At 52.6% G+C, this 15,514-nt stretch overlaps 1 protein-coding gene across 1 annotated transcript; it reads left to right on the forward strand.

Moving 5' to 3' along the window:
* The first annotated feature begins 802 nt into the window (after positions 1-802).
* Positions 803-14,533, forward strand: LOC128723219 (mucin-5AC). Its single transcript, XM_053816937.1, has 10 exons — positions 803-947; positions 7,281-7,438; positions 7,514-8,810; positions 8,920-9,546; positions 9,960-10,727; positions 13,509-13,686; positions 13,749-13,901; positions 13,965-14,080; positions 14,148-14,303; positions 14,373-14,533. The coding sequence occupies exons 1-10, from the start codon at positions 803-805 to the stop codon at positions 14,531-14,533; spliced, it is 3,759 nt and encodes a 1,252-aa protein (XP_053672912.1).
* Positions 14,534-15,514: the final 981 nt, after the last annotated feature.

Genomic DNA, 15,514 nt, shown 5'->3' on the forward strand with positions numbered 1-15,514 from the left:
TGCGCACCGGTGCGTGAAAGTTATGGTGGTGATTATGGTGGTGAGGAAAATTTGGGCACCCGAAATAATGGGTCGCCTTCCCGTGGGCAACCAGCGGGAATTTTCCATTCCCACTCATGACTTCTTAATCAGCTGCCCCCGATTTGGCTACCCTACGGGATGGATGGCTCCCGCGGGATTAAGCTCCACGGTGTCTCTTCCGGTTCCGGCGGTATCGGGGGGCTTTAACGAGGGCCTGAACCACTGCAAGGGCAGTAAATTAAATTCGCCACCGCAAAACGATGCAAAATGCACTGAAAAATGCACACACAGGGCACATTTGAAAAACAAATTCCAACCCCAAACGAGGAACGAACCACGATGCCATGGAGTTGCCCGTTGCACCCTTGCAACGTTGGCCTTCAACTTGAACTCGAAGTTCGTCGCCGAGCTTTTCCGTGGGAGGAAAAACTCACCCTCCCCGATAAAGTTTGCCCCGTAATCAGCGGCTAGTCACGCCACGAGCACTCGGTGGGTTGCTTTAATTTGCAATTAATTACCCACCCCGCTTTCCAGCTCTTCGGAGTGGCTTACGGGTCGAGGACTAATTTTCCGCTGCCAGATGCAGCCACCCGCGTTACGTCACGATTTCACCCTCCAGCTTGCAGGACCTTGGGCACCTTATGCAAATACCGTCTGTGACCTTTCTTCGCGGCGTGCCATCGCCGGGAGGGCTTTAATTTGTTTCACGTTGTCTCACGTTGTATCGCCTTTTTTCTCGCTTCTTCTTTTCGGTTCACGTCATGCGCGGTCTCGTGGCCAGATGTCCAGCAGAGATGCCCGTCGGGGGACGGTGAGATGGAGCCATCGCAGCACAACCCAGCCCAGCGTCACCTGCCTCGTCGTGCTGCTGTTCGGGGGCTTCCTTTCGGTGGTCCGCTCCAGTCCCGTGTTCCCGTTCACCTCCTGTAAGTACCACGAGCGTTCGTCGGTAGAGCCACACTAATTCGCGCGACATGAGCTAACCTTAATTTGTGCCGTGTTCCGTGCCGGGTGTCCGGAAGCATAGAGTGTGTGTGTTTTGGGACAAGATTTTACGGTACCACCGGTGTTTTGTGCGAAACATGCGCGAATTATTTATGCGAACATAAATTTGCCACCGCGTTTCGCGTCCGATGGAACGCCGCGGAAGCGAAAAAGAAAGACGCCATCGTGTCACATAACGGCCCCAGCATTCGGGGAGGGACTTGTGCTTGCAAAAACAAAAATAGTACAACACAAGCCAAAGCCCCCTTTTGCCCAGTCTTGTCACGTATCGTTCCCGCATGATCCTCGCGCGTGAGCTATTCAATTAAATCATTAAGAAGAAAAATTGGGCCTTGGCTCTATCTCCCCACACACCACAGATCGACACGATAACACAATCGTGACACAAAATTTGATTGTTCCAAAGCGCGAACACACGCCCCGGCCCCGTTGCAAATTTTGCGAACAGCGAATTTTAAACAATCGTGGCCGCAATCACGTCACCACCTATCCGCCCTATCTGCCTCCTGTTGCGTAAGGCGCCGGTCGAATCGGTACAATATTCGCCACTCAAAACGGTATTAAATAGAGCGAGTAGCGCCACGGACCGGTAGAATTTAAAGCACGCTCCGGTTGCTCAGGCTGCCAAACCGCATCCTAAAGTGGCCACCAAAAGCTCAGGCGCAGACCAACAACAACACCAACATCGGTCCGAACGCCAACGCCAAACAAAGGTCCCGGTCCGGTGCCGTAATGAAGTCCGGTGTAGGAAAAATATAGCCGCGCAAGAACCGTTAGGGAACAGTTTTTCTCTCCCCCATCTTGGTTGGATTTCCCGTACGCCCACGAGCTTCTGTGTGGGTGTGTGGGGGAGGGGATTTTTGGAGGCGTTTTTGTTGCTATTGTTGCTGCTTCCTCACTATTGTTCGTCGCCATCGTCGCAGCGAAAGTGAGCCCATTTCCCGTTTACCGACCGGACGAAGCTTTCCGTCAAACTTTACGCCACTGGGGCCGGAATCGAGGTGCGTTTCATTACGGAACTTCTAATCGACACGATCGAGCCCCGCCCCGTACTCGCTTCATCCCCTTCGTGCCTGCCATACCGTTGGATAATGGGGGGTGGGCGTTTTTTTCATGTTCATTTTTTGGGGATGTTCTTTATGCCTTCGTCCCCGAACCGTAGGGCTCGAACCCATGTCGTGCGATTATGACGGGTGGATCCGCCATATTACGATGCGTTACTCCCAGGGGTGGGATGGCACGACTTTTTCCTCCTTCCTTAGATCCTCTTTCTCCGCCCCCCCCCCACCCCACCCCACCGGAGGTCATTCTTTGTACAGGTATTGTAAGCACCTTCAACATCACCTCCTTGAACTCACGCTAGACGACGCGTGCCACCAACGGGGCGAGGGCTGTATGCTGCCGGAATAATAACAAACCCACCTACAGGGCGGTTTCCAGCAGATTAAGACGCCTCTAAACCGTACGGCTGCACCAACCCCTAAAAAAGGCCCCCGGCTTCTGGCCTGGGTGCAGTTTATCGACCTCCCGCGTGTGGCGCATCGGGGCTAGATTTCCTTTTTTTCTTTCAGCAGCGAACTTACGTTTGAAAGAATTTGCCGAAAGCCAGTTTTCCATCCACACCCGGTGGTACCAGCGGTGGTGAGAAATTCACCCACCTCGTTGGGTCCCAACGTCTGGTAGAAGAACAAAAAAAAATGCGACCATTAAACGTGATAGCCCTGTTAATGACTATGGCTACGTTGGCGGCGATGATGATGATGATGATGACGGTGACGGTGAGAAGCGTAATGGTAACGAATAAAGTTGGCCAACTGTCTGGTGGCAGCAGATCAAGAACGCGTTCACTTACCCGGCGAGTGGTTTTCCACGAGCGGACTTCCCACGCAAGAATGAACAAAAAAAAACCCAACGGCCACATTACGACGTGGAGGTCGTTTTGGGAGAAACAACTCGAAGAGGAAGAATATTTTTACCCATATACTTTCGTTGAATTTCACTCAACGGAATGCTTTAACGTGTCGTTAGAGGGTCCTTCCGCAGCTTGCTTCATAGACTATAGATTTTCTTTTTGTGTCCTTTCATGCCCTGCTAAAAGTTGGTGCTTTTTTTCGTCGTTTAACTACACTTCTGTTTTGCTAACTTCATTTGGGCTCTTTATTCGTCCCAAAGCATGCATAATTTTGGCCCTGCAGCTGTGAAGGTTCTGCGTTTATTTATGCCCGCATCACAGCTAATGTCCACCAAACACGCACGCTCGGGAAAACGGAGCAAACCGTCGTCGCAAAAAGAATGCACCTTCCACACGAGAGCTTGTTTCGCGCTCGCGCGCGCGAGTGTCAACGCCGTAAATTGACGGAACGAGTCTGCTTGCTTAGAAATCGTACTTTAAGCGTCTTACTTAGGCGAACCCCTTTTAGTAGCGTATTTAACTGCCAACTAGCGTCTGATTAAAAGCGACAGTTTTCCAACGCGCTTCATTTGCACTCGCATCATTTACATTTGCGATCATTAATGCAAAGAGACTTTGAGGCAATATTTACTTCATTAGCAACGCTTGGGACCTGGGTGGAAAAATAAAATCAAGCTACAGTTTGAGATCGCCCTTTGCCACCCCGTGAGCATTCCCGAGCGTCCTCGCATGCCGTGACGCTTTCGCTCCGTTTTCCGATTTCCAGCACTCGGGCACGTTCCAGTTTCGGTTTGGGAGTGAAAGTACGAAACCCCCTTGGCCGGCAAAACCTGGTCGAAACCGAGCCAAAATCCTAAAGAGGCAAACAATGTCCCATTCTAGTTCGACACGGAAACGAAAGCGAAACCCTCGCGCGCGCACACACAGGCGTTAAGCATCGTTAAGTGCGGAAACAGATCTTTCCCAGCGCGTTTCGGGAGTCTGTTTATTTTCGGCGACGCCAAATGCGGCCATCTTTCAGCGCGTGACAGATGGACGGTGCTTCCCAGTGCGCCCAGGACGCGCCGGCATTTCTCCGGCAGCCGGATGATGGACTTGACTTGGCTGCCAGGGGGCAAACCCAAAAAAACCCACCCAGACAGACAGCACAATGGACAATTGCGTGAAATTTCGATTTCGCTTTTCGCTGCCGTGAGGTGGGTTTTTGCGCTTTTTGTATTTTTTTTTTTGCTTCATCCCATCGAATGAGTTAGCCGCCTTCGGCCGCAGGCTTATCACGCCAGACGGAAGGCTTTTTTCGTGCAAGCCTTTTTGGCTCATTTCATACCAATTTGGCCATTTCGGAGTGGCTGCCGAATTGAGGTTACCAGCCTCAGCGGAAAGCTCATCCGTACGCCGTCTCGGTCGGATTTTTACTCGTGTGGGGAGGCTTTCTTTGTGTTACATTAGCAACCGGTGGAGGGAGAAGGAGTTGTACGCGTAATTGACACAGACCCCATGGGGCATCGAATCCGGCGGAATATCGCCCGAAGCGTCACCGTGTCGATTGCTTTCGCGCGTTTCGCGCAATTTCAGGTCACTGGGTAAAACCGAACCGCGCCCGGGGAGGCCCCGGGTGTTAATTTACTTTCTTCAGTCGCGCCACCGCCAATATCGAATCGGCAATATTCGCTCGGACCAATAATGGGAGGGAAAGCAGGAAGGAGCGCAACAACAAACACCGGCGAAACAACGGCCACCACCCCGGTTCAACCAGTTCGCACCCACGCGCCTCATTCGTGACCCTCTGGGCCCTGTGCGTTCACTTTCGTTCGCGTTGTCCGTTGGTTTCGCGCGAGTTTTTAGGGGCGAAATTTGTCAGCCCGTCAAATGGCGTGCCAATTCCGGCATCCAGCCGGTGACGCGAGGGATGCCGGAAAACCGGATTCTCCGTGACGCACCGGAGGGAGGTACGGGATTATGGTTCAACCCCCGGCGTGAAAGTGTGCTAAACGACACCCTTGGGACTCGGGGTTGAGTCACGCGTTTCATTTCGAAAGCGCAAGTATCCGGCCAACATTCCTGCTGCCGTCCGGTTTCGGCAAGGGTTTCCACAAGGCCGGTGACGGGTTTTTGGCAAATTGCGTGCCATTTCCATCGTCCGGTGGGGGAAAAAAGCGTGCTCATGTTCATGTGTGCTACGCACGGTTGTCGATTATCAAAAATTGGGTCAGTCCTGTAGGTTTGGGAATTCACGCGCACGGCATGTCAATGTTGCGAAATTCGCCCCCGGGAATGGATGGCTTGGGAGGATCAACTATTAATAAGCACCGTTACAACACACACGACAAGGACGAGGGATGATGGTGACTCAACGGGTTTTTCCAACTCCTTATCATCGAGCCGTAATTGAGTGGCAAATTGTTTGCTACAACCGCGACTAAATTGTAGCTAGAACATGTCTCGAACTCGGCTGATGCAATAGTTCCATCGTTTTAGCAAATGAACACCTAGAATCACATCGATCGTAAAGCAAACACAACCCCTACGAACGAGTCCAAGCGTACGTACTAAACGATGCCTCCAAAATGACCCCCAGCTGCATGATAAATGATCCGGTCTTCCTCGCCGGCGAGCAGAGCGAAACATAATAATGTAGCTACATCTCACAGCTTGTTTCCGTCGCGGAGACAACCGATTATGGCACAAACACGTTCCCAGCACCCGGGCTCCGGTCGCAGAACGATCGCGGAAAAACTTCTCGCCTCGCTGCGGAACGAACCAAGCAACCGAACGGTGCCCCGGTGCCAGTGAACTTGACTTTGAACCCCTGCTCGGTCGCTCGAGCACAGGAAAAAGGAACTACGAAAAAAACAAAAGGTACACGAACGCGAACGACAAAAGGAGATCGTACGCCATTGCCGTTGTAGCGGGCAATAAGAAGAAAAAAAAACCCGCTCGCCGTGGCCATCGCTACCGTTTGCCATCGCCATGCCGTGGAGGGTTGATCGCGACCGCATGTTGGTCACCACGATCACCGGTCGAAACGGGTTTCGGTTATGCAAACCCACCCCCTGGGTAGATCTCGCAAAAGATCGATCCGGATCCGCGGGGTTTTTACAACGAAAACAAACAAAGTTAATTCCAACCCATTGTCGGGCGAGTTCAGGCTCAGAATTCTGTCACCACGGTCAGAGTGGCAGCAGTTGGTCGAGTAACGAGCTCGACGACAGCTGGAAGTGAAGACTTAAGCTCGAGCCTCGAATGGCCTCGCGGGGTGTGAAAACACTCATCTCTAGGAGGCTTCATCACCTTACGTGCCTGAGTTCCGGATCACAGGTGATGGTGTATTGTTTAGTCGCCGGAGCACCTCCAGGAGTTTTCTCGATGCCCTTTCTTGGCAATGAGAGGCTCATGTTCCGCGTTCCGCTTGTTGGAAGTCGGAAACGATCGCGTTGTTAAACGACTGCGTTCGTAACTCCTCAATTTCCGGTCGTTCCTTATGAGCTAATCCATCATGCAGTCTCCCTAAATTCGAGCAACATACCTCTCACTTTTACCGGAAGTCGAAATCGCTCCCATTCGTGGTGATAGGTTGCTCACGGTGACAAACGGCGTGTCGTGTGGAAAAGAAAGTCACATTGCTCACCCACCCAAGACCACCCGGAGGAAGCAACCTTCAACATCGTCGTTGGCGAAGGAAAGTAAAAAGCGACTTCCCTTTCTCCGGGCGAGAAGTTCACGTCTCGGCAGTTCGATCTCGGGAGCTCCCAACCGACTGAAGCCAATTGTATAAGATCCATAAATCCGGGCCAAACGGCTACCCTGGTTGACCCACTTTCGGTGGCTACCGGTTCGCGAGCCGGGCGAAATGGGAGCGGCTTGGTTTCATTTCGAATTCCGCCCAGCATCCAGCCGTTTCCTGGAACACGAGCGACATTCAGCACGAATTCATGAGCTCGGCATTTCGCCCTTTTCCCTGGTTCAAGGCACGGTTTGGTTTACGCCGACGTGTAGCTTGAGTATAGCGGACTCGTTTCTACCGGCTGCCATGAGACGTGCGCCGCCCGGCTTCCTTATCGGATGGACTTAGAGCGAATGCAAATGGGGAATTAGGGTTTTTCTTTTCTTTTTGTTAGTTCGCTCTGCTGGTGGCTGTGAGATTTTTACGTGAGATATGGTGCTCGGAAAAATGACGCACTGACCTAGTCCGAGTTGGTGAGATGCGATGGACGGGACTGGGCGAGTTATCGCAGGCATCGATGCCCTAAAAGTGCTCACGATGTCGAGAGCAATCCATTTCCCGAGCACGTGCGCTCACTAACGAAGGGCTTCTTTCTTTTTTTTTTCCACGTGATTTCAGTTCAAGCTAGCAGAAACCTACGACACCTGCCATGTGTGGTGCGGAACACCGGCGAAGAAGGCATTTGCATGTTTGCGATCGACTGCTTCAAAGCGAACGGCACGCATTTGGGCGTGTGCATCGACAAGATATTCTTCGGATCTTGCTGTCAGGTCAACGTAAGTCTTACTCTTAGCTCGGTTTTCCACTGGAGGTGCTCACTAACGAATGGCGTATCGCTTTGCTCTCAACAGGACGACCGGCTGCTGTTCGATCCGGACATCACAGACAACAGCATAGACCACAATTCGGTCGGTAATTTCCCGCATTTCCCGCAATCATCCGTCATGAACACGCATCGGAAGCCACCGCTCACGGAAACGCGCCTTCCAACGACTGCGTCGTCGTCCGGAAACGGCACCAAGTACGAGCTGGTTAGCAGTTCAACAACCACGAGCAGAACGACACAGAAATCCAACCGCCGCACGACGTCAACAACGACACGCACGACGAAGACCCCAGCTCTTAAGGTGCCTCAGCAGAAGGACGAACTGCAAACGACCACCGAGTACCAGGAGTTCACTACGTTCCAGTACGTGCAGAGCAGCAAGAACCCAGCAAGCGGGTCGCAAACCACGACGAGCAAACGTCCATCGGCGATCAATCGTCCCAGCAGTCCAGGTGCAGGTGTGACTGGGCAGAGTACTCGACCGACGTCTCGAACGACGACGTCAAAACCGTACAAAAATCGACGTCCAACACCCAACAAAACGACTCCTTCGAGAGCTCCTACACGACGTCCTGTACAACCGATAGCGATTAGCACGGAAGCACCTACGACAACGCCTCCATCAACGACGAGGAAAGCCACAGGACAAAACACTCGACAACCGAGTCCCACTGTGGGGTCTCGAAGACCACCCAGCTCAGGTGCTACTTCCCAGATGTCAACAACGATCGCCTCTCGAAGGCCGTCGACGAATGCGACAACTCCGACAACACCAAGAATCGAATCGACGACACCTTCCGTGACGTACTCGCGTCGACCAACGACGTCTCCGTCGCTGGTGCCTCTGACAAAGCCAACCCAGAATCGACGAAGACCTACTCCTACGACGACGACTACGAGGACGACGACATCAGTGTCTACGGAAGCTGTGCCCGATACAACACGTGCTCCTCGACCGAGACCCAAACCAACGTCCAACATCGCCACTGTTCCGGCGACTTCGTTGGATCATCTCATCGAATCGCAATCTTCCGGCACCAGTCAGTCTGGAACCACCGCCAAGCCCACTTATCCTCCAACGACAGTAAAGGTGACACAAGCCACCTCACCGACCCCAACACCGACATCGACAACGAGTTCATCCACGACGCGGACCACTCTGTCGGAGCCTACAGTACAATCTTCCACTGTGAGACTTCCCGAGTCTTCGCTAGGGTTCGGTCCTGATCCGGAAGATGTCGCTACACTCTCCCGTCCAGGGCTCGTGACCTGGACGAGTATCCTTGAGGATACGTCCACCGAGCGACCGATCGCCAACCAAGGTAGGTGGCCACGTTTGTTCACCTCACAAGCTTCTAACGACCATTCAGCTATGCCATTAATGCATGCCCTCTCTCACACGCGCATTTCACCATCATGCTCATTCTGCAGGCCCGACCACCTCCAACAGCTGGATACTCATCCAAACACTAACCCCCGAGGAGGTCATTACCACCAATCACACTAACCAGCATGTACCATCACCATCGCCATCCACCCAAGCGCCCACCGTCTCCGTGGAGGTGTCCTTCTCGCAGGACACGAAGCTCCCGATCGAGTCCCTACTCCCGGAGGCGGCTTACGTGTACGATACGGTCCCAATCGATGGTTCGATCGACTTATCGGCACACTCGCAGGTTACCGGCTCTGTGACGGGCGTGTCCTTTGCGGCGCTTGCTAAAACCACCGAAAGCTCTCTACAACCGGACACAAGCACCTCCGAACGAAGCCATGGCTCGTCCACAACCACCAGCACCACGACAACGCGACACTCATCGATCATGTCCTCGACAGCCGAGTCGACCGTGACGCAAGGATCGATCGTGTCCAGCACTGAAGCCAATCCCAAGCCCAGTAGCGAAGCGGCAGAGATAAACGTTCCGCTCGAGACGACGCAGTCGGCGAGCACTTTATCGTCTCCGGGGACACTTCGTCCTGGAACTACACTCGTGTCCACCGCCGCACCACCGACACTGACGACGAGCTCGGGCTTGGAGGCGGCATCGAGCGAGGAATCTGGTAAATTGCGCTGGCTTTTAAAATAATCGCTTGCCGGAGACGTCAGCCCGCGAGCGCATACTCGTAAACGCACGCATTAATAACATAATTCGCGGCACGTTTCGATTCGGTGTTCCGCGTGGCGAGCTTATGCGGGATTACACGATCGCGCGAGGTTGATAGGTTCCATTACGGGGTAACGTGGTCAAGGGAGGGTGGGAGGGGATTTCCATTACATTAATCTTCCATTTCGCGTGCCCCGTTCGATGTATCATTCCGAAACACCATCCAAAAACCGCCATTTGCCCATTCACTTCTTGCAGCTCTCGAGCCGTCCGTGATCCTCGCAGGATCTTATCGGTGAACGGACCGGCTGAGAGGTGACTCGTAAACGGGTGGCTTTTAATAACCGTTCATTTCGTTCGCAACCACAGGCACATCTTCGACGACAACGACGACGGCAGGATCGTCTACCAGGCGTCCGCCATCTTCGACGGAACCTGTACTGGGAGTTCGCGAGACGACACCAGCGCCAACGACGACGACGGAATCGATCGAGAGCGCCACCGAAGAGGGCAGCGGTGAGGAGGGATCCGGCAGTGGGGAGGACGGTTCCAGCGAAGAAGAAGAAGAAGAGGAAGAAGGCGAAGAGGAAGAAGAAGAGAGCACGGATGAAAGTGAAGAATCAACAACGGCGACAACGACGGTAGACCTCACGACCAACTCCCACCAGAAGGTGGCAAACGAAAGCGCAATATCGACAACGGATACACCGACGACGACGACGACGACGACGCTGCTGACGACACCGTTGGCAAGTACTCAAACCAACGCGTCCTCCACCATGACAGTGTCCTCGACCTCGACAACATTGGCTGAATCAAGCACGGCCACGACAGCCTCAACCTTGTCACCGGTTTCGATCTCCACCGGTTCCGTGACAAGCGCAAGCTCATCCTCATCAACGCTGTCATCGACGTCGACGTCGGCTTCGTCGAGTACGTCGCCAACGGAGACGTCGGAACGTACCGAGTCCTCCAGCTCTACCACAACCACCGGTATGCCCATCCAATTCCCGGAGTCCTCGCCACCAACGACGCTCGCGTCGCTCGCCAACGTGACCACGGACGGTGTAACGCTTGCGCCCGACTTTCTGACCACATCAACGCTGCCCACCCTCGAGGGCATCGATTACCGATCCGGTGAGTAGCCAAACCCTTCCGTACCCGCACTCGGCTGTATAGGTATAAACGTACGATCACGATCGCGATCGGCCGGCCGAAAATTATCTCATCCAACCGCGCGAGGGAAACGCCACGTTACGTCTCATTACGAAAAAGGGCCCGCCATGCCGTGCCCATGCAGCGGTCATAAAAATATAACATAAATAATTGATAATAGCATAAAACAATTTCAACCTTGAGCGCAAGTTCAATGCTTCCACCGCACGCCATCACCAACACCGGCCCGGCGGTCACGAAGATCCCGATCGGGCGTTACTCTGCTCTCTTCTCATCGCGCAACAATGCGCGCATCCCGACGCCACGATGCTTCTGCTCTGGTGTGGTGTGCTTCTTTGTCATTACCACTGACCACGGAGAAGGAGTGTCGGAGATGCCCTATTGCCTAATGCTGGTTTTCTGGGAGGAAATCTCGTGCCTCCATCGTCGTGCGAGAATGCTTGCGGTAACATCCTGAAAAGGAGGCAAAGGCTGGTGGCATTTGAGCTGTTTTTTTTTCCTCTCGATCTCCATGTGTTGATCATTTTGTGAAAAATAAACAATGCCTCGTGTGGTGGAAAAGCACTCTTAGTGGTGCTCCCTGGGGCAGCTGAAAGAGGCCATGTTGGGCACGATCCGTTTCGAAATCGATGCGAGCTGCGATCGGCAGGTAGATTCTCTATTTCCTGCACTGGTTTGGGCGTGTGATCGAACCGAACAATGGGTCTCGGTGATTGATTGGCTGATAAATTAGCTTTGTGTGCATCGGTGAGTCTCACCATGAAGACCCGACTAAACAATACGATCAGAAGAGCGATCATGGCAGTGCTATTTAATTTTTGGCAGCCTCATATTTGAAAGGTTTAATAATAATGTTTGAAGGATATCAACTGGTTCCCATTTTGCGTCATTCGCTTTGAAAAAAAGTTACAAAATATATCCCATTGGTTGGGAAAAGTGATCTTTGGGTATCGCAAGGATGCGTCATGATCCGGATTCGAATCTCCCCAGCCTTAACATAACGCCCATCACTGTACGTTTGTAATCCTGCGCCTGCCAAGCCGAGACGATCGCCTCCATCGCTTCAAGCGCTTCGGCCATTCGCAACGGTATGAAATATTATCGCATCCTGGGCAAAGACGAAAAAAGGGATCATCTGGAGGCACGGCGTGGTTGCGATCGCGGTTTTTTGCATCCTCAACCGAGCGCGGGACGTGTCTCGGGCACCTGATTTACTGGTTTCTTTTTTTTTCGGACCAGAATAAAATAAATTATTTGTATTTACTTAATGGTATCATTACTATCACAGTGGCAATGTTGATTTATATCCCATTCGGCGGCGTGTTGCGTGACGCTGGACGTACATTCGACTGGCCGTTTGTTATCCGGTTTTGCCCTTTTCTGTTGTCGGTGTCGCCGTTGCTGTTACGGTCGCCACAGGGCTCGCACCGTACGCTTCACACTTGCATCGGGTGCACGCACATCCGCAGGACTCGATCGCAGAAAAAAGGCCACCGCCATGTCGATCGTGTCGAATCCAGCCCCGTTGGGCGGAATGTGCACGGCCTTCGGTGGCTTATCGCACCGCATTCGTCGCATGTAAACATTATGTAATTAATTGTAACCGCAGGGCGTTCGACGTGACGGATCGGGTCGGTTACTGACACGCGTGTCGTTGGCACTGCACAGGGGTTCGATGACTTATGCGTGCGATCGAGAGCAAAATGCGAACAAACAAGGGCGGCATGGTGACGCATCGCGTATCCGTAAAATACCGTTGAGAATCGGCTTAAGAAATCGGAAACTGGCGCATGTCCGTTTTCAATTACAGCCAGCTGTCCAACCGACCAGATGGAGAAGGTGGGTTCTGCTGTAATCCCATTACATTGCGCCATTTTCACGCCATTGCGCACCGCCGACTCGCTGATAGGTCAATTCCCGCAAGATGAATCGCCCACCGTGGCGGGTCATTTATCATACGAGCAAGGATATCCTCCGGTGCGCGTTGAGTGTTTGCCAGCGTCGAAGTCCAGCGCGAATCGGGCGTAACTGAAACGCAAGACCCTCGCTGACAGCTAAAAAATGTAACGTCCCAGTGCCGCCGACAGACCCGGCTTGGTTAATTGCACCTGGGTCTAGGCAAGCCGGCCGGATGTTTGTCGGGATGTGTGAAGAAGCTTCTTTGAGAGTAGTGTCCCTGGCGTGGTCGTCTAATGATAATCGGTTTCGTTTCAAGCTGATCCCCACCCAAGGGACAGGGCCTGATAGCGCTTCTAAGGGCGAGTCGAGTTTCATTACACATTATGCACGCTGCGCCTCTGCGAGTGACCCTTTTGCGGTTCGGATCGCGTCGCTTCCTTGCAGGCGAAGAATTAATCTTCGCGCTGCACTCTCCCGGCGGGAGTTCCGATGCCTGTGGAGATGGAATTGAAGTGAAAAAAAAAGAAGGAACAAGGAACAGGTTCCCACACTCAGCGGGCTCGCACCACGCCATTAGGCATCGGGGGCCCCGAAGCCCGGGAACGTAAACCCGGCTATCAAGATCGTACGGATCTGATTGGCGAGGATCATTTACAATTTTTATGGCAACATAATTACGATTCATTCATCCCCGCTGCCGAACGCAGGGGCTCATTAATGCACGCATCTTCGGCGAGACGGACAAAATGGCTGCGCGTCTTATTGATCTGTTGCGACGTCGATTGCATTTATCGTCTTTCGGGTGGATGTTTATTTTAGTTTTATTTTTCTCCTCCCATCCAGTGTGCGGTAAAAGGATGTTCCCGGAGCCACGCATCGTCGGCGGTACGAAGGCGGCGTTCGGTCGGTGGCCCTGGCAGATATCGCTTCGTCAGTGGAGGACGTCTACCTACCTGCACAAGTGTGGGGCGGCTTTATTGAACGAAAACTGGGCCATCACGGCGGCTCACTGTGTGGACAAGTAAGTACTCGCACGATCCGATAGATCGTTCTCATTCCTATCGCATCCTTTCTGCTTGACAGTGTGCCACCGTCGGATCTGCTGCTTCGGTTAGGCGAGTATGATCTTGCACTCGAGGAAGAACCCTACGGTTATCAGGAGCGGCGTGTACAGATTGTGGCTTCCCATCCACAGTTTGATCCGCGAACTTTCGAGTACGACCTGGCGCTGTTGAGGTAAGTGTGAATTCGCTAGCAAAAGGCGTTTAGAGCTGCACTAACATCTCGCTTTCGGTGCAGATTCTACGAACCGGTCATCTTCCAACCGAACATCATTCCTGTGTGTGTGCCCGAGAACGACGAGAACTTTATCGGCCGGACGGCGTTTGTCACTGGATGGGGTCGTTTATATGAAGGTCAGTGTCAAAACAGGGCTAATAGGTCTAAAGACAAGCCATTAAACTCATTCTGGTGTTATTACAGATGGTCCGTTGCCGAGCGTGCTTCAAGAGGTCACCGTCCCTGTGATCGAGAACAAGATCTGCGAAACGATGTACCGAAGCGCGGGCTACATCGAACATATTCCGCACATCTTCATTTGCGCAGGCTGGAAGAAGGGTGGATATGATTCCTGTGAAGGTTTGTGTCTGATCGTTTGGAAGGTGTTTTTGAAAATCGTCACTAAATGTGGAACATCCCTTCTCGCAGGTGACTCCGGTGGCCCGATGGTGATTCAGCGCCCTGACAAACGGTTCTTGCTGGCCGGTGTCATCTCCTGGGGCATTGGCTGCGCCGAGCCAAACCAGCCCGGTGTCTACACCAGGATATCCGAGTTCCGGGACTGGATCAATCAGATCCTGCAATTCTAAAACCCCAACCACCTCGTTCGAGGCGATGGAAAGCGAGCGTTGAAGCGTGCGTTCTGGGAGAAAGCACGTTTGACTGTGACACCGCGTCGCAGCCGGCTCATGGTTGTTGATGTTTGATACTACTTTTACTGATAGCATTCTGTTTCATAAGTAGCCGCATTGGCTACCGAGCAATCGCCCCTTGATGGGTGTGTTGCAGAACGTGGCAGTTGACCGGAGATACGGTAGAGTTTTATAGGTTTTGGTAGGATACGCGACTTCCAAAATTACGCTCAAAGCATCCGCAACCCAGTGAGGGAATGGCACAATCTTAAGCTAGAAAGCACGCCTGATTTGAGCAGGCAGATGGAAGCGGTAAAGTTACTTCGTGAGCCGTTGTGAAGTGGGAAGGGTTTTGCATTTCGTTCACAGCCGCTCGTGATGGTCACCGAAAACCCCGATATGAACCGACACTACTACTAAGGATACTTTGCCCCGGCACGCAAAGGACGCAGATTTTAATTAACGTACGTTGTGATAATTAAATGCAGCCTCGTGAACGTTGCAAAGACGCGCATCGGAGAGATTCCCGTCTGAGAACGAACGCGAGGCTAGAGTTACGGCAGCTATCGGTAGTTAGGTACTATTTCGCAAGTACAGTACACGCGTTAAACCATAAGACGACTTTATTTATTTATTTATACTCCATTAGACACATTTCGTAGCGTCGCTGGGCTAGAGTAGGGACCGATTCAAAACATGCAAATGAACGACAGACAAACCGACACGCCCCGAATGGATGGACAGCTCATAGGCAGCCGCGTACTGAGCCGTCCAACGGTGCTACTGCTAATGCAAGGCAAAGATGAGACAGACAAGTAAACCCCGAAGGTTGACGTCACCTCGGGCACAAGATTTTCAGATAGTGTATGACAATTTTCCTGTACATATTTTAACGTAAGAAAACAAATGCAGACCGACAGCACGTATTTAATTTCAACT

The sequence above is a fragment of the Anopheles nili genome, chromosome 3, assembly GCF_943737925.1.
Source record: "Anopheles nili chromosome 3, idAnoNiliSN_F5_01, whole genome shotgun sequence".
Lineage (NCBI taxonomy): Eukaryota > Metazoa > Arthropoda > Insecta > Diptera > Culicidae > Anopheles > Anopheles nili.

Bases quoted from the DNA above. Each gene is read 5' to 3' on its own strand.
- LOC128723219 (XM_053816937.1), top strand. From the start codon at position 803: ATGTCCAGCAGAGATGCCCGTCGGGGGACGGTGAGATGGAGCCATCGC. The intron at 9,547-9,959 runs GTAAATTGCGCT...TCGCAACCACAG, and splicing joins GGCATCGAGCGAGGAATCTG to GCACATCTTCGACGACAACG. The intron at 14,081-14,147 runs GTCAGTGTCAAA...GTGTTATTACAG, and splicing joins ATGGGGTCGTTTATATGAAG to ATGGTCCGTTGCCGAGCGTG.